Raw genomic sequence first — 19,265 nt, forward strand, 5'->3', positions numbered from 1 at the left:
ATAGATGGATGGTGAATGGTTAGATGGATGGTGGATGGATAGGTGGATGGTGGATGGATAGATGGATGGTGAATGGTTAGATGGATGGTGGATGGTTAGATGGATGGTGGATGGATAGGTGGATGGTAGATGGATAGGGGGATGGTGGATGGATAGGTGGATGGTGGATGGATAGATGGATGGTGGATGGATAGGTGGATGGTGAATGGATAGGTGGATGGTAGATGGATGGTAGATGGATGTATAGGTGAGTGATGGATGGATAGAGGGGTGGTAGATGGATAGGTGAATGGCAGATGGATAGATAGATGGGTGGTAGATGAACAGGTGGATAGATGGAGGATGAATGGTGGTGACTGGATGGTTAGTTGGTTTGTTTTATGGGTAGTGTTTGGGTGGCCAGGTAGATACATGGATAGATGAATAGATGGGTAAGTGACTAGATGAAGTGATGAAATGACAGATGGATCTCAGGCCCAGATCAACTTGGAATAAGAATGAACAACCCACTAGCTAAGCCCCTGGACAAAGTGTACTGATCACCTCACTCCTCCCAGAAAAGGATATTAAATATGATCAACCTCCCTGGGAGCCCCCCAGATCCACACTTTCTTGGGGGAGAGGGATAACCTAAAAGCTCAAGGCCTTTTAGGAATCCTGTCACTTTCTCCTGACCCCTTGGCCTAAGAAAGCCTGAGAAGCTCACAGGCTAGGGCTAATCAAGTGCCACTGGGGCCAGGGGACCACACTGCCCCATCAGGAGAGCCTGGGCTCACCAGCTTTGGCTAGGATTGAAGAAGGGCTGGGTCAGCCCAGCAGGGAACTTACTGGCCCAGCAGTTGCACTAAGAGGTGTTAGAGCCACAGCTTATGAGCCCCTCTCTTGCTTCCCTCCAGCCCCATCCCAGGCTTCACACTCCCAGCCCTCCCACCCAGGCTCCCATGCCCCTAGTCTTACTGGGTGAGGGTATAAATCTTGGAAGCATTTCCTTGGGTAAGGCAGGACAGCTGCCCTCCTTGAAAGGTGCTAATTATACCAGCCACAGTTTACTGAGCACCTATTATGTTCTGGGCACTGTGACCTAAATGTTCCACATGTATTATCTCACTAGTCCTCATAATAACCCTCTATGAGGTAGCTAGTGCTATGTCCCCATTCTACAGGTGGGGACACTGAGGCAGAGCACTGGGTAGCTTGTCCAAATCCATCCAGCTAACAAGTGGCAGAGCTGGGATTCAGGCCCTCACTTTGACCAGCTGTCCAACTCCCAAGAGAATTTGGCAGCTGCTAGTCCCCAGGCCAGAAGAGGTGGGCACTCACATGGCCTTCCTCCCCAGAGCAGGCTCCCCCACCTGCCTTCATACAAGGACACTGCTGAGAGAGTAGTGTTCTGAGGGGGGGTCCTGAGACCAGCAGTGTCAAAAGAGGAAACAAGTCACAAGTAACGAGTCTGATGACAGCACCTCCCACTGCAAACTGCAGCATTTGGAAACCAGCTGGTGCTGGGTCTGGGGTGTCACAAAGGGCTGTGACGGAGAGCCTGACATAAGGCCTGACTGGAGCTGCCTACATGGCCAAGGGCCACAGGTGACCTAGGGACTCCCAAGCACTCAGTCACCCTGACCACAGCCAAGTCTCAGGTACCCACAGTTCCAGGTCCTGGGCATGGCAGGTGAGTAAGGGAGTCACACCAGGGAGAAGCCCACAGACACAGAAGTAAACTGGTGATAATATTCCAGAGAGGAGCAAGGGTTGCTAAGAAAATAAAGCATGACCCTGGGTCTAAGAGGAACGGGGACCATGCCTGAGCCAGGGGTCCCTACCCATCGTAGCATTTGAGCTGGAACCTAAATGACCAGGAGGCAGCTTTGAACAGAGGAAAGAGCGGGTCAGATGGGGTCACGGTCAGGACCCAAAGGCAGGATGGAGTTTGGAGGATTCCAGAAGCAACAAGGAGGCCTGTGTGGCTGCACCGCAGGAACAAGGGGGATTGGGGGGAAAGGTGGATTAGAACAAGGGCTTTGTGACTAATGCAAGTCACGAGAGATGAGGTCTCACCTGTGTACACAGGTGACCCTGGCTATGGAGCAGAGGAGCCCAGCAGGACAGAGGCTTGGACCCAGAATGTGGAGAGGAGCTTGGGAAGGCTCTGAAGGCAGTGCAGGTGGTCTTGCTCAGAGGCCAGAATCCCCAGGCCAGAGGAGCCAAAGCAGGCCGTCTCCTCTGCAGGCTCTGGGACAGCCTCACCGGCTCTGCTGGGCCGGGGGCTAGGGGAAGAACAGGTAGCTGGCAGTAGCCTTTGACCCCAGAAGCCCAACCTCTGGACCCAGTGAATGCGTGCTCCTCTCACCTGGGGGCACGTTCCCTGGCCTCCTTCCCTCCCTCAGCTCCTCATCCCAACACAATCAGGGACCCAGAGTACAAGACCAGAAATGGGACCAGAGACTCCATCAGGAAGTCCATGAAAAGTCCCAGAAAAGAGCCCATTACAGCTGTCCACTGCCCCCAACGGTACCACAAAGGGGCCACACCCCAATCACCACCATCTGAGGAAACCAGTGGACCGGTTCACTGATGGGCCAGCCTCCTGGGGACAAAACAGCCATAGGTTTCCATGCCTGTGCGTTGCCTCCGTTTCCCCCTCTGATGAATGGGTCTGAGTCCACAGACCTGGGATACAACAATCGACCTTGTCCAGGCAATCCTGCCCCCACATGGGGACGTCCCACCTCTATCCCCAACTCCAGGACCCTCTTTGCCCATTTGGCTTGTTAAAGTTGAGGGAAGACCAGGCTCCTGCAGTGGCCCAGTCACAGCCCTAAACCACTAAGCCAACAAGCAGGCAAACAGCAGGGGGGGTGTGGCCACCTGGTGAGAGTCCCTCGTTGAGGAGACTGGGAGCTACCCTGCTCCCGCCACACAGCTGTTGGAGATGTCAATTTGTGGAATACTCTCACCCCTGAAGAAGGTGCTCCTAGGGGCTAAATGCACATTCCTGGGCTAGGGAGAGCCCTCCTGGCCCCCCACTAGTGTCTCAGAAGTCCAGAGGAGCCAGAGTTGGTACCAGAAAGCAGAAAAATAATAGTTCCCCACCCCCAAGGGAGGGCGCAAGACTGGTTCACAGGGTGGAGCTCTACCCAGCTTGGTGGGGGTGGGGGGAATGTCCCAAACCAATGGTGAGCAGTTAACTAAAGAATTCTCCTGCAAGGGATCCCCTGATGGACAAACCCTATTTGTGCCAAATTGTGAGAGATAAGAGAGATGGCAAGGGCAAGGGCGGTGGCCCTGGGGTGTCAGGCCCTTAGCCAAAGCCGGGTGGGCTGGGAACGCCGCTACGCTGGGCGACGGGGGACTGGAGACAGCAGCGAGCGCTAGGACACGTCACGAGGACACCAGCGCCCAGGCAAAGTGCTTGGGAGCGGCGGTCACAGTACCCAGCGGCCGGGAAAGGGGAGCAGAAGTCCGAGCCCGCGCGCCCCGGCACGGAACCTTTCTGGGCCCAGAGGGAGGGAAGCGGTCCCAGCCTGACGGTCGCCCCGTCCCCAAACACAGCCTGTCCTCGCCCCGCTCCGGGCCCCACCCAGCCCGCCTTGCGGCCAACACGGCCTGGGGCCGGGGCTGGGTCCCGCCTGCCCGCGGCCAGGCCAAAGGCGCGCAGCGGCGGTGCGAGAGCGCGGGGTTCGCCGCGCCAGGAGCCAGCACGACTCCCGCCCCCTTCAAGGGCACGCGGGCTGACCCCAGAGGCGCCGTGCCCCCTCCTTGCCGGGGCGCCCAGTGCAGGCCCCATCCCGCCGTCCTCGGGCCCGCCTGGCCCGCGCCGCGGCCGGGGGAGTCGATCACACCCCGCCCTTGGCTGCCCGCGCGCCGCGCCCCGGCGCTCGCCCAGCCCCGCGCCCTTGGCAGCGCGGCGCCAGTAGGGCGGGAGCACAGCCCGCAGCCCGGGCGCCCCTCCTGCACGGCGCCAGCACGGCCGCGCCGCCCCCGCAGCCTGCGCGCCCCGGCCCCAGCCCGGCCCGGCCCGTCTCGGCGCCCCCCGCTCCAGCCACGGCGCACGGCGCCCCGCTCACCTGACATCTCGTCCTCGTTCTCCATCTCCTCAGCGAACAGCCGCGGCAGCTCCTCCTCGGTGCCCAGCGGGCCCCGCATGCCCGGCGCGAGGAGGAGGGGAGGTGGGCGCCCCCCCTCCCGCCGGGCGCGGTGCCAGCCTTAACCCGTACGCTGCCGGACGGGCGCGCGCGGCGGGCGAGGCGGCCTCGGCGAGAAGATGGCGGCCGCCTGCCCCCCACCCCCCCAAACCTCCACCCCCCGTCTCGACCCCCCCTTCCTCTCGGCCGCCTTAGCCTGCTCCCCGCAAAGCCCGGGCCGCTCCGCCCCCCGCGCCCAGCAGCCCGAGTCCCGCAGCCGGCCGAGGGTGGCGGCGGCAGCGCCGGCGGCACGGCGGCACGGCGGGGGTGCGGCACACATGCCCGGATTGTGACGTCCAGTCTGGTTGCTGTGGCAACCCCATCCCATCGTTCCGGCAGCGCTACTAGTTAACAGCAGAGAACAAGTTGGGGGGCTAGTCCTGAGTCTCCGGGTGAGGGTGGAGGACAGGGGCGCTCCGGCAGAGGGAGCCGTCGAGGAGCCCGCACGCTCTGGGACCCGACGGCCGAGCGGGCAGCTGGGACTGGGGCGAGCCCAGGCGTGGTAGGAGGCGGGAAGACGCCGCCCCCGCGCACCTGGAGCAAGGCCTGCGGCCGCCACCCAGCCCACGAAGGCGCTCGGCCCTAGGGTCCCCAAGGGCGCGGAGGTGGGGTCTCCGGGGCGGCGAGCCCAAGTTCCCTTTCAAATCACACGCCCCTGGCTCTGGCCCCGACACGCGACTAACTACCTTTCAAAGAGGATTAGAAGAAAAATGTTCCGCACCTGGGGAGGGGACGCGCTGGAGACAGTGGGTCTGATTTCCCCCAGAAAAGTCCGTATAGCCTAGCCCCTCGCTCACTCCTCTCACCCCGGTTCCCGCCGCCCATCAGCTCTGTTCCAAAATGCCCTTCCGGCCCGGGTCCAGTAAAAACGCTCAACACCCCTGGGTGTGGTGCGGACCTGTGTCGTTTGTGCCCCAAACTCCAGCTTAGAAGCGACACCTGTCGCGGGGAGGGAAAGTGCCTGCATCACCGGCCCTCGGTCGTTAAAGGTGAAGATGGAAGCCAAAGCCTTGGGGAGCAAGACTGGAATTTTAAATGAGCGCTTTCAGTCTGGGCAGCAGCAAGTCTTAAAAGCTACTCTAAGAACGCAAAGTTTCAGCGGCCGGCAGAATCTAGCGCTTGAAGGGCTAGTGAGGAAGGGCACCTGGCCTCACTGCCTGGGACCAGACACGCTGAGGGAACGCGCTGGAGATGGCAGGACCCGCCGAAGGTGGAAGCAGGGGGAGGAGACCGTGCCTCTGGCACCTGCCCCTTTCGGCCAGAATTTGCCAGTGCCCGTGCCACTGTAGCAGCACAGGAGGGCTTGGCGCTCCCTACCCTGGCACCTGTGCAGAACCAGGAAAGCTGTGCCCACTTGGTGAGAGCCCTACTACCAGACTAATCGGGGAGGTGGCCACAATCCACGAATGGTGAGTCCAAGCTTCTGACCAGAAGGCAACCGATGGCCTGGGGAGGAAGAGCTGCTGGACAGTGGTCCCCTTCTTCCCACCCAGAAGAATGGCCAGGAAGCCCCAAATGAAAGGGCCAGTCTGGGACGGTCTCCTGGGATGAAAGTGCCAGGAATCCACAAACAGTGAGATCAGCCCCGCAGGAGGCAGGCCAAGAAACCTAAGCCTCCGGGTCCAGGGCTGTAGTTCCCCAACGACAAGCCAGCTGGGTTACCCCAGGCCACAGAGGCTTGAGCCCAGCCTTCATCTTGGGAAAGGGCAAAACCCTAAGCACCACCAAACACACACCCCATAGTTCCCAGTCCCCAGCACCTCTGTAATCCCTATCAAATCTCCCCTGCCCCACTATAGAGAAACTCTCAGGGTATTTCTCATCTGCAGAAAACCACACACACACACACACACGCAAACACAACACATCATTAACCTTGGCTCCAACTTCCAAGGCGCGGCTGAGAAAGTCAAGATTATCGTTCAAAAAAGAACAATTCTAAGTGCTCAATTGGCAACAAATTAGAGAAGCAATATTGTCCTTCTTAATGCTCTCCCTGCCCCGCCCCCCACTGCCCTGGGTAACAAGGCCTGCTTACTGACCAAAAGGGACATACAGCAAAGACTGAGAGGGTAGAAACATGGGTTTTGAACTACAAATCACCAGTCATTTTAAAGGACAATCCTCCTTGTTAAACTACCAAATGTGCATATTTAATGACAGTGGGCTAAAAATGCCTAATGCTAAAGCAATCCCTAAAAACATGAACGTTCTATAAACTCTGCAGTTTGAGAACAAGCCTATCATTAAGGTTATACTTTCATAAGACAAGATTCTCATGTTTGCTGATCACAGAGCTCATAATTACACCTCAGTGTCAGTTCAAAAATCAAAATATTTTCTAATATATTGGTTATAAAAGTATCAAGGGAAAAAAATGTTTCCCAAGAACAAGAGTTAAAAAGAAATCATCTTTTGCACGTACCATACTCAACCTCCATTCCTGGGCTACATAAATTCCTCAAACAGGCACCCCAAATCCTGCTTGAAGATAGCTCCTTAATAATATGCCCCCATGCTATAGCCACCTGATGACACCCTAGGCTTCTTCAGGGCAGTGGAGCTTATACCTGTATTGCCTCACAGCCTGCCACATAGGTCAAGGAAGAAGAGATCAAAACTCCAAAGCCTGGGAGCCTCCTCCCCAGCAGGGGTGAGACAGCAGTGCTCAGGATTGCAATAGCCTCGGAAATAAAGGATCAGCACCCCCCACCACCTCACCCCACCCGCAGTGTCAAGGCCCTCATCACATTTGAAGCTTTTTTCTCAAAGTGTGGACCTTACACCACGTAAATCCAAACCACTTGGGGTTGCAAGGGAAGGAGCTTCTCAAAAGGAGGGGGCTTTCTCCTGAGAAAGGACCCACGCAGTGCACTTCCTGGGTCCCAGCTATGGTGGGAGCTCACTCCCTTAGCTAGTCAGCACAGCCTTTACAGACTGTTTTAGCCTGGCCCAAAATAGCCTAGAAAAAAAAAAAGTGGATCTCAAATCCATCCCAAAGACCAAAAAAATGGCTGGATTAGAAATTCTTAGTTTTCTGTTCCTGGAGATAAGTATCGCCATGGCATAATTTAACAGATGGTCTTCCACCTGCTTCCTTTAGGTGGAGGACCACCTCCTTGCCAGGATAGGCAACCCCTACACCACACCTCTCCTATCTCCTACCTTCTCCACACTCTTGGAAGAAACCTGCTCGGCTCCATCCACCAGTACAGCCCCATTACCATGACTCAACCAACAAGGGGGCAGGAGCCCATCCAGCTCCTCCACTGGGGGACTGGCCTACCTCCCACTGCTATGGTGTCTCAGCTATCCCTACCCTGGGCGGTCTATGGACCCCAATTAGCCCCGCCTTCTGTCTGATGATCACCAGCAAGATGGTCAATCCCCTGGGTACCAACAGATTCCCAAAGAACAGCATACCTGAAAAGGAAGCACGTAATCATGGCCAAATTCTAGGATCTCCCAAAGTTATCAGCGACTTCAGAGGAACCATCATCATCCCTTCACTGGGGTCCTGCTCGCCTTCCAGGAAATCAAGTGTCCCCTAAAAAGACTGAGGCCTAAATAACCCAATATCAACTGAGACATGACCACCCAAGGTACTATAAGCAACTGGTCAACAGACAGTTTCTCACCATAAGGAACTAGGCCTACTGTAGTGGTGGTACACGTCTGGTCTATGAAAATTAGGTCCACTTAAGGAAGTGGTCAGTGCAGGGAGGTGGTCAACTATGGAGGCCCTACTGTATTTGGTATGCTCAAACCCCCACACATCCCCCATGTTTCTGGCCACCCATGACAGGCAACACTGGTGAGCTGTTAGGACCCATGTATCTCCATGCTTGGCTGTCCCTGAAAAGGTATGAGGACTTTCACCACCAGAAGTGTCACAGAACCGAAAGGACAGGCTTTTAAAGGGAAACCTTTTAAAGGGAAACGCATTAACCCTTTAGAAATGACCAGGTGCTTGTGCTTGATGTTAAACCATCTTATTGTAATTCCCTGGCTGTACAAACACATTCCAGGGAAGAGAGGTATGTATGATTAATAGTCAGCTAACAAGATTATAGGCATTTTCCATTTCATGACTTTTGTGAACTTATATATCACAGCTTCAAACTTTCCATAACACCCATCTGTCTGTTTCAAATAGGGGGTGAGGTGGGGAATGAGGCAGGTGGGGCATGAGGAGACTAACCAAAGGTGCCTGATCTAAAACGTGCCTTGGGCACAGCCGGTGTATTGAGTGCCGTTATCACCCCACTTCACGCTAAGCGTTCCCCCATCAAAACCTGCCATTTGTTTGCAGCTGTTCTCCAGGCCCTGGATCTGAAAATTCCACATGGAACTCAGTTACAGTCAACTCCAGAATCTCGCTGGGGGGAACTGCACAACCAAGGTGAAGAAGATGGAAAAAGGGCCCCACTCCTCCTAGGCCTAACAAAGACCAAGGTAACTGTGGGTACAACATCTCATCAGTGAGGACAGAGGTTTAGTTGCTGAACAGATTAACATGTCAACCCTTTAAAAAGAAAAAAAGCCTTGCACAACAATAGTAGCCATGTGTTAGCCACTTTAATATAAAATGTGATCAAAACTCAATTACAAGAGTTTGAAACAGCATAGAAAAACCAGTGAGTTTCAACTTTATTACAAGTTTTAAAATCTGGGACTACTCTGAAAAAGCTTATAAGCTAATTTCAGCCCAGAGTTAATTTTTTTCACAACCAATCCAATAATTACTACAAGGGCACATCAATGCAACCACCAAGTGAAACTTGCAAACCCCACTCACAAACTGATAGTCAGTAACCACCATAAGGGGCAGAGCCAAAGAGCAACTGATGCCTCAGTTAAGTTTGAAAGAAACTGCCTTCCGTGAGGGCAGAGAATAGGCAAGCAATTCTCCTTCAAGAAATTTGCATAGAAATAGAAAATGCTAGAGCCTTTACCACAAATGAAATTGCAAAGCCTCAACATGTTCAACTCAATCCAGAAGAGCACCGAATGTTAAATTGGAGCCGGGGCAGGACGTGAACATTCAATTTCAGCCACGCAACTCACATAGCACAATTTCAGGTGTGGAAACCAGCTGCAGGCAAGCTCTTTAAAAACATGGATTTTATCCACCGTAATTATAAAACAAGGCTAACATTTCTGCATCATTGTTTGGCTTTCAGAAGGGCACGACAAGGCATCAGGGTCTCTTTCAAAGCCAGACTCAGCAACAATTACATATTCCCAGCCTCAGGAACAACCTCTCAGTTCTCTGGCCTCTGTACATATTGGCACAGAATCTCGTAGACACACCACTGTTTGTAGAATGAATTCTGACATTAAAGTCACAGCCTACATGGGCCAGCAGCAGCTATTTCCTGGGCATCTCCCACCTCCCCTTCACAAAAGCCTCCAGAGTCCTCAGCATGGAGGTCTGGGACCCTTACAGGAGGCCATGTGTGAAAACTACACTCCAACGCCCCCTGCTGGGGACCAAAGTTCGTTGCAAAGACTTGGTGGAAACAGTAATTTACAAAGTCATTTTTTGTACACATTTAGTTAATTTAGAACCTGGGACTTTAACCATATTTCTCTCTAAACCCTTTTATAGAGAGTAGTCAAAAATGCAGCAAAGGAGCACATTTTATTTCTACAGGAAGAAAAAGAATTAGTATACAAAATTGTATGCATCAAGAGTAATTTACAACCAAAAAATGAAAACCAGACAAATGGCCCAGAAACCTGCATTTTATTGACACTGCCATTCTTCCCATAAGAGAATCTTAGAAGTTACCTGGTTTGCTTTTAATGAATGAGAAGAGCCCACTTGAATTCCTGATTCTTTGTAAAAGCACCAGATAAAATTGACCGTCACATTTTTACAGATGAAACAGAGACTAACTGAAGCTCACACCTCCACATCTCATCTACCTGCTCAATGCGCGTCAGTTCCCTTAAAGTCGCCTTCTTCTATTTTGGTATCACTACTTCAAGAGAACTGAAATTTTCAAACAGAAAAAAAAAAACAAGTCAAGTTACAAATAAGTAAGTGGCAGCCCAAGGGAAACCCTTTAACTATGATTTCCAATTTTCTGTTCAATCCATACTGCAGAGATACAAGGATAAGCCACCATTTTGGTTCCGAAGTTTTATTCAAGAACTCATACAAAAAATTTCAGATAAATGAATTTTAATCCTCATCTTCTTCCTCTTCTTCATCCTGGTTAATTTGGAAGTAACGTAATTCGTAACTCTCTTTGCTGTTAGCAACTACGCGCAACCAATCTCGTAGATTATTCTTCTTCAAATATTTTTTGGTGAGATATTTCAAATACCTGCAGAGAAAGGACACTTGAGAACTACACTAGACAAATGGCCTTCTTGCATTCCCAAACACTTTAACTTTATAAAACCTGCATATTCAAAATCATTACAACCCAAGGTGTTTTCCCATCAAAAATGACAAAGAGGAGGCAGATATACTCCACCAATGGTCTAATAAAAGTACCAGCTGCATGTCATCTAAATTGGAAATGATGAGAGCAGATAAAATCTAACAGCTGTCCACTATACCACAAATATCTATACGATGGTTTTGAGTCAGCACTGGAGACAGCTCTGTAATAATTTGACAATTGAGCACACAGCCCTGTGTGCATTTTACTGAGAAATCACTAGGTCCCCAGTGAGCTCCTAGTACTTTGTAGACATCACCTCCCTGAGTCAATCTCCTTTGTGAGGTTGTCTGGGTTATCAGGATTGTTTTAGGGCTGTGTCAAGAGCTCTCTGCTGTGTGTGGCTCCACCCAGTGCACTGGACAGGGTGCCACCCACCACTGCGCTCAGCCCAGCAGAGAGCACTTAATCTATCTGCCTAACTGCTGCCTTAGCCAAACTGCTCACTAGAAAACCTGCCCTTTAGGCAGGGACTGGCTTTTATTCCTAACATCCTAACTATAGCATGAAGATAATAAACCTGCAAATCTTATTTCTTTCCCGACCCATTTGCTTATGAGGTCCTGAGGTTAGCTATTCTGCATAGAGGAGGAGGATAATGCCACACAAACTCAATGCTGGGCAAATCAATCCTAACAAACAATAGCTTCTCCCAGTATAACATGTGGCTCGTGATACTTACCACCTCTTCAAACTGTTATAAACCAGTAGACTCACCATATCCAAGACATGAACACTAACAACGTTTCTACAGCAATAAAGCCATCTTCACAAAGATGTGAAGATCTCAGGTCAACTCTATCCACCTTTCCCTACATAAAAATAAATTGGTCTGGTCGTCCCATCTACAAAATATTCTTTCCTCAATTATTTCTACCATAGTGTATTCAAATGAGGTGTTTAATTCAAAATTTCAGGAAGTTTAAAAATTTGGGCGGCGCCTATGGCTCAAAGGAGTAGGATGCCGGCTCCATATGCCGGAGGTGGCGGGTTCAAACCCAGCCCTGGCCAAAAATAAATAAATAAATATTAAAATTTCATAATTGAGGCTCGGCACCTGAGGCTCAAGTGGCTAAGGCGCCAGCCACATACACCTAAGGTGGCGGGTTCAAATCCAGCTTAGGCCCACCAAACAATGATGGCTGCAAACAAACAAACAAAAAAAAAAAAAATAGCAGGGCACTGTGGCAGATGCCTGTGGTCCCAGCTACTTGGGAGAAGGAGGCAGGAGACTCGCTTGAGCCCAGGAGTTGGAGGTTGCTGTGAGCTGTGATGCCAGAGCACTCTACCCAGGGGGACAGCTTGAGGCTGTCTCAAAAAAAAAAAATTGAGCCAGGCATGGTATCTCACACCTACAATCCTAGCACTTTGGGAAGCTGAGGTAGGTGGATTGCTTGAGCTCAGGAGTTCAATACTAGCCTGAGCAAAAGCAAGACTCTGTCTCAACTAAAAATAGAAAAATTAACTGGGCATTCTGGTGGGCACCTTTAATCCCAACTACTTGGGAGGCCGAGGCAAGAAGATCACTTGAGCCCAGGAGTTTGAAGTTGCAGTGAGCTATGAAGACACCACTGCACTCCCAACAGAGCAAGACCTTATCTCCCCAAAGAAAAAAAGGAAAAGGAAAGAGCTCTTCACTGTGTCTAGAGCCAAGAGAAGATCTGTATTTTTAAGAACACAGTCTAACAGCTGGGTGCAGTGGCTCACACCTGTAATGTCAGCACTCTGGGAGGCCAAAGCAGGAGGATTGCTTGAGCCCAGAGTTCAAAATCAGCCTGGGCAACACAGCAAGACCCTGTCTCTATCTCCCAAAAAGCATTTAATTAGGTGGATACAGTGGCACAAGCCTATAGTCCCAGCTTCAAGTATCACATGAGCCCAGAAGTTTAAGGCTGTGATAAACTAAGACCCTGACTATACACTCCAGCCTGGGTAACAGAGCAAGACCATCTCTTTAAAAAAAAAAAAAAAAAAAAAAAATAGTCTGAACCTGACTACTTGCAATGCTTTAGCCTGTGAAAGACAAAATTTTACAACAGCCAAATGTGAAATCTGACTATCATAACCTTTATTCACTGCCTCCCACACTAACATTGTTCAGAAATTAATAGCTGCAATCACAAACCCAGCCACTTTTCAGGTGATCCCCTCCTGGCCAGAAGGGACTAAGTGTGGCACTGGCCGCTGCCCACGCACCTTTTGGAGAATGGCACCTCAGAGGTGACCGTGATCTTGCTCTTGCTTCTCTCAATGGTCACCACGCCTCCCCCAAGGTTCCCGGCTTTCCCATTCACTTTGATTCTCTCTTGCAAAAACTGCTCCTGTGGAAATCAAATCGACCAATTAGTGAAGCAACAGGCTACATACCTTAAGAGCATTTTCCTTTCTTGTACTCCCAACACTGAATATCATTTTTTAAATATTTAATATAATAGTTGTTTATGTATTGGCTTGGCACCTGTAGCTCAGGCAGCTAGGGCACCAGCCACATACACCAGAGCTGGTGGGTTCAAATCTGGCCCGGGCCTGCCAAACAATAACTACAACCAAAAAATAGTCGGGTATTGTGGCAGGTGCCTGTAGTCCTGGCTACTTGGGAGGCTAAGGCAGGAGAATCACTTGAGCCCAAGAGTTTGAGGTTGCTGTGAGCTGTGACACTATAGCACTCTACCCAGGGTGACAGCTTGCGACTCTGTCTCAGTAAAGAAAAAAAAAATAGTTGTATATATTTATAGGGTACAATATTGTTTCTTTTAAAGATCCATTCTTTTAAAAAAAAAGATAGCAAATCTTTAGCTATTCATACGATGTGAAATCTAGGACTAGCAGGAGAAAGCAGCACTATGATATTATTGTATTATTTACATATACTACCATATACTTTATACTATGGAAATATCTTAGCATGAACATACTTGACTGCTTCCACACAAGGTCAAATACGCCTCTACACAGAAGGCCTAGTGGCCAGCGCAAGAATACACAGGAAACCCAAGACCAAATTTTCACAAGGAACATGCAACAAAAGTCCAAGCAACTTCTGAACTTAAGGAAGATAAAGCACTATTTTCAGCACTTTATTTATGAAAATAAATCTTCAAGCTTTAAGAAAGAACAAAGACAGGCAGGGACTTGCCTGAGGAGTTCGAGACCAACCTGAGCAAGAGCAAGACCCCATCTCGACAAATAGCTGGCAGGCACCACAACAGCTACTAGGGAGGCTGAGGCAAGAGAATCTCTTGAGCCCAAGAGTTTCAGGTTGCCATGAGCTATGACGCCACAGCACTCTACCAAGGGCAACAAAGTGAGAGTCTGTCTCCAGAAAAAAAAACATGCAGTTACCAAAATAATTCTCTATCTGGTCCACAGCCACATGCTGCAGGAGAGGCAGCCCCCCAGGAGCCAGAGATATACTCTCTGCAGTCCCTTTATACGGACCTAAGGAAGCCATTCACCTCTGTGGGCTTCAGGAATCTTTGCCCCAAAACCCAAAAGAATTTTTTTTGGTATCTTGCTATTGCAATGAGATGTTCTTTTTGGCACAAAACTCTTACATTTATCTATTTTAAAACTCCAATACAAAATGTGTTAGCCATAGCTGGTGCAATGTGATTATATCAGAAATCTTCACTTTTACATCTTAAGACTCACAAATGACTTCAGTTTTCTATCCTAAAGAGGCATCCAGAAGGAAAAGACACACAGAGATGCGTGAACTGAGGGAATGGCTTGTAAAGGGATGGAGGCAGGGATATTGCCACTATGCGATCTATCTTCAATCTATAAGAACAAAGACATTCAGTGACCGGAGGCCAAAGCAGGTGGATTGCCTGAGGAGCAGGTATCAGAGTGGAAGACACCAAGGTTAAGAAGGAAAAGAGGCTGCAAGAAAAGCCAGAAGTTACTGGCTAGAGAAAGAACTAAGGAGCCAACCAAGAGGCTTCTTTATTAAAGAACGCAGATACAGGCTCGGTGCCCATAGCTCAGTGGTTAAGATGCCAGCCACATGAACCTGGGCTGGCGGGTTCAAACCTGGTCCAGGCCTGCTAAACAATAACAACTACAACCAAAAAATAGCCAGGTATCATGGCAGGTGCCTGTAGTCCCGGCTACTTGGGAGGCTGAGGCAAGAGAATCGCTTAAGCCCAAGAGTTTGAGGTTGCTGTGAGCTGTGACGACACCACGGCACTCTACCAAGGGCATAGTGAAACTTTAAAAAGAAAAAGAAAAAAAACAGATGCAAAAAGATTGACACAAAGGCAATAAACTGTAAGAGGCCCCCCAGGCCCATTCTCTATAATTAGTGGTCATAGACCAAGCCTTCAATTTATTTATTTATTCATTTTTTGGCCGGGGCTAGGTTTGAACCTGCCACCTCTGGCATATGGGGCTAGCGCTCTTCTCCTTTGAGCTACAGGCGCCACCCCCCAAGCCTTCAATTTTTTATTTGAAAATTATTTTTGTCATAAAGGTTCTGATCCTGGCAATAGGTGTGAGGAGCAAATGTAAATTTAGAGACCTGTGCACACAATACCAAGTATGAATTCCCCAAGCATGGCTACTGGAAGAAAATGCCAAAACCAAGTTGCAGAGTCCAAATGTGGCAGTGAGATTATTTCAAATTTCTAGATTAACTGAAATCAAACAAAATAAAATAAAAACTTCTAGATTCAAATTGAATAGAGAAATACTGGGAAATGAGTAAAATGTACAGAAAAAAATCAATACAGAGCAAGAAATGAAAAATATAGTTTATAGTAAACCCTGCAGTTCAGGGTAGTAAACTAACGCTGTTTTCTGTAGTAAAACAGAAAACCAGGCGACGCCGGTAGATCAGTGGGTAGGATTCCAGCTATACACTGAGGCTGACAGGTTTGAATCCAACCTGGGCCAGCTAAAAGAACAATGACAACTCCAACAACAAAAAAATAGCCAGGTGTTGTAGCGAGTGCCTGTAGTCCCAGCTACTTGGGAGGCTAAGGCAAGAGAATCACTTAAGCCCAAGAGTTTGAGATTGCTGTGAGCTGTGACGCAAGGGCACTCTACTGAGAGTGACATAGTGAGACTGTCTAAAAAAAAAAAAAAAAACAGAAAACCACAGAAAGTGCTGCCATCTGCTTCACATCTTAAAAGTTGAGACCCAGACTGGGTGCAATGGCTCACACCTGTAATCCTAGCACTCTAGGAGGCTGAGGCAGGTGGATTCCCCTGAGCTCACAGGTTCAAAACTAACCTGAGCAAGAGTAAGACCCAGCCTCTTTAAAAATAAATATAGTCCCAGCTATTCGGGAGGGTGAGGCAAGAGAATCGCCTAAGCCCAGGAGTTGGAGGTTACTGTGAGCTGTGTGTGATGCCACGGCACTCTACTGAAGGGAATAAAGTGAGACTCTGTCTCTAAAAAATAAGGTAAAATAAAATAAATAAATAACTGGGCATCATGGCAGGTGCCTATAGTCCCAGCTACTTGGGAGGCTGAGGCAAGAGAATTGCTTGATCCTAAGATTTGGAGGTTACCATGAGCTGACACCACAGCACTCTACCTACAGTGACAAAGTTAGACTTTGTCACAAAAAAAAAAAAAGTTGAAGCCCAGGACAGAGGCAGCCCCTAGAGAATCATGGCCTATCATTTATGCTTAAAAAGGGGCTGTTGGACCCAATGAAGTTGGCCTGTTTCTTGGTGACTTTTAAGTATAAATCACTTTTGGGAACTAAAGCAAAAAAGGACAGGCAAAATATTATACTCCTCCAGCACCTACATGCTACAGCCCATCTTATTTATTCCTCACAACGGCTACAAACAAACAAAAAGCAAGACTTAGAAACAAATACTCTGCCCCTAATCCAAGAATTAAATGATAGAGCCAGAATTGTCAAGTTGCCTATAAGCCTGAAAACAGAAATGTACACACTATGGTAGGTTTTCTCAACAGTTACCGCAAAAGGTCATGACCATCCCTAGTGGCAATAATGTAACTTACAAAATTAGCAGCATCCATGATTCCATCTTCTACAGGGTGGGTACAATCAAGCGTGAACTTCAGAACTTGCTTCTTTTTTTTGCCTCCCTTTGCAACAAGTTTTTTCTACGAAAGTACACATACACAAAAAATTAACAGAATGTCAATAGGCATAAAAGACCACACAAACAGGAAACATGGAATTGTGTTCCCCTGCGAGAACCCCAAGAGTAACAGAGGTATAATTGGAACGATACAGCCTTACAAGCTCGGAGGGCCTGAGGGGCCATGCCCTTTTCACAGGAAAATTATTCTTAGCACTGTGGCCCTATTCAAACTCCAATCTCTACAGGCATAAGAGTCTATCAGTTTCAGGAAATATTACTGTAGTTTATTCCAGGATTAAAATACAGGCATACAAACGTTTGCATACCTACAATTTTGATCCTGGTCCTATGTGTCCAGACTAGAGTCCTGATCCATTTTAGCTAGCCTCCCCTAATCCTGTCTCACCTGCCTTCTCAGGAACAGCAGGGAATTTAAGGTATTCTAGCTCTTGTCCACTTCAGTTTAGACAAGGGTAAAGCTAAAACTTAGTCTTTTACAACACTGTTAACAACTGCTGTCCTTTTTGATGGGTTTAATCTATGACTTAGTACTTCCAAACAACCAGGCAGAGCACATCTTATCAGGTCCCAGTTTATTCACTATTAAGACATTCATATTAATCTTACCCCTCTACAAACTCGGGTACCATAGAAATACATTTGTACATCCTACTTACCTGTGTTTCCACTTTCAAAAGCTTTGAAGAATCTAAATAGACCTTTCCAAGAACATACCTTACCTCCCTTCGTTTATATTTAAAAGAACTCCTTCAAAAACTTGGTACTAACTTGGTCTACTTTTCAAGCATTTAAGAACTACAAAAACCACTGATTTCTTTTTTACAGCGTCTCTTCCTAGTAACAACCCAAGAGAGCTGCTTTAAGATCTATCCCCGAAAATAAACCTTCAAGTAGGAGATCATGATATCTTCCACCGAGGTTTTAAACTAAATGCATAAAAGCATTTAAAAGCCCGCCTAGGCAAAATAGTGGGAGAACCAGAAATATTAACCAGAGAGTCCCAATAAAGAGAAATAGGAGACTCTTGGGACGAAGAACAAGAAAACCCTTTCTCTAAGTAACCTGCAGGAAAGACGATCTGCACACAGAGTGACACGAGAGCATCTCACAGCCCAGTCCCAGCCTAGCTAAAGGAACATATAATTAGGGACCGTACCCCAAAAAGGTCTGCACAACACTCTGACAAACCAATTTCCTCCGGGGACGCTAAGAGGGTCCTCAAACCCGGGCCCCCTCTCCGAGAACAGGCCCACCAGACTACCCTTTTGCAGATTCTTCCCCCCCCCCTCGTCTTGACCGTTTGCTTCCCAATTGCGCGGCTCCCCAGGATGGCAGGTGCCCTTCCTCCCCGCCCTCCGCCCAGGTAACCAAGGCCCAAAGCCGGACTCTAACGGCCAGTGACCGGCACAACCACCAGCACAGCCCGCAGCCCAAACGATCCAGCTCCCGGCTGGCCCAGACTGGAGCCTGAGCCCGGGCCGTGGCTTCCCAGACCTCCCGGACCTCCCTCAGGGGCCTCAGGCCGCAGCCTCTTTCGCCCACAACGTGCTGGGATCGGCAGCACCCCGGCCCGGTGCGGCCTGCCTGCCAGCCCACCCCAGACGGAGGGTGCACAGCTGGGTCCCCAGTGAGCCTGGGCGCGCGCGGAGCTCGGCGAGGCCCACGTGCCTCTCTCCGGAGCCGAGGCCTCACGCGGAGCCATACTAACCACAGGAGCCATGGCGGCAGCGGAGGCAGAAAGGGAGGTGAGCGCACTACGCAGACGCAAAGAGTCCGCTCCGCGCCGGGCACGCAGGGCCCAGGCAGCACTAGTCGCTCTGCCACGCCCCTTGGTTGCCACCAAATCTCTCCGTTCTGTACGACCGGGAAGCGATTGGCTTTCCCTGTAGGGGAGGCGCGTCCTCTCCCGGGACTTGGAGGGTTGCGGGGGCAGGAAGGAGGCTGGACCGCCTGTCCTACTGCGAAGATCCGAGCAGGGGAAGCTAGGCTGGACGAGCCCAAAGGGAAAAGGGATTGGTTTTCTCTTCGAAAGAATTTCCTCCAAGAAATAAATTAAGTAAGCCGTATATTACCTGCTAATGGGATGGGGACCGAACTCACTAACTTGGGGAGTTAAGGAAATTCCTTCTGGCCCTGGAGAAATTTGCATCAGAGGGCCCTAGGCCGCAGAACACTATGGCTTCCCCTAGAGTAAGAAGCCCAGCCTGGAAGCTCAAGCCCGGGAGCTGTCTCCCAGCGTAGGCTCCGGGCTGCAGGCGAGAGCACGCTTCCGTTTGACCCGTCCAGAGTCTCAAAGTCAAGCTGCCCATCCTCTCTGATCACCACCTCCCAGCTTTTCCGCGCGAGTCGTCTTCTGCCTAAAGGGATATGTAGACGGGGACCATTCAGCGTTTTCAGTGGCCTAAGATTCTGCATTTCTTGCGAGCTCTTGTGAACTAAAAATAAATCCTAATCTCTCTGCTAACTAGATGGACTCCTCGGCCAAGAGGACTCTGGAAAAATCTTAAAACTGAGTTCCTAGCTCACGACTGTAATCCTA

General features: G+C 49.7%; 2 protein-coding genes across 2 annotated transcripts in view; both read right to left on the reverse strand.

Moving 5' to 3' along the window:
- The window catches only part of CHD5 (chromodomain helicase DNA binding protein 5), a 61,378-nt gene extending 57,232 nt beyond the window's left edge, over positions 1-4,146 (reverse strand). The window contains exon 1 of the mRNA XM_012807240.1: positions 4,068-4,146. Coding sequence (XP_012662694.1) covers positions 4,068-4,146 — 79 coding nt within the window. The remainder of the gene's footprint in view (positions 1-4,067) is intronic.
- Positions 4,147-9,917: 5,771 nt separating this feature from the next.
- RPL22 (ribosomal protein L22) lies at positions 9,918-18,504 on the reverse strand. The gene is made up of 4 exons (XM_003793222.3): positions 18,435-18,504; positions 16,620-16,724; positions 12,836-12,960; positions 9,918-10,519 (listed from the first exon to the last, which is right to left on the reverse strand). Exons 1-4 carry the CDS (start codon positions 18,444-18,446, stop codon positions 10,375-10,377), a joined length of 387 nt encoding a protein of 128 aa, XP_003793270.1. The 5' UTR covers positions 18,447-18,504; the 3' UTR covers positions 9,918-10,374.
- Positions 18,505-19,265: the final 761 nt, after the last annotated feature.

This window comes from Otolemur garnettii, unplaced genomic scaffold (genome assembly GCF_000181295.1).
Source record: "Otolemur garnettii isolate 467f Iridium unplaced genomic scaffold, OtoGar3 scaffold00067, whole genome shotgun sequence".
NCBI lineage: Eukaryota > Metazoa > Chordata > Mammalia > Primates > Galagidae > Otolemur > Otolemur garnettii.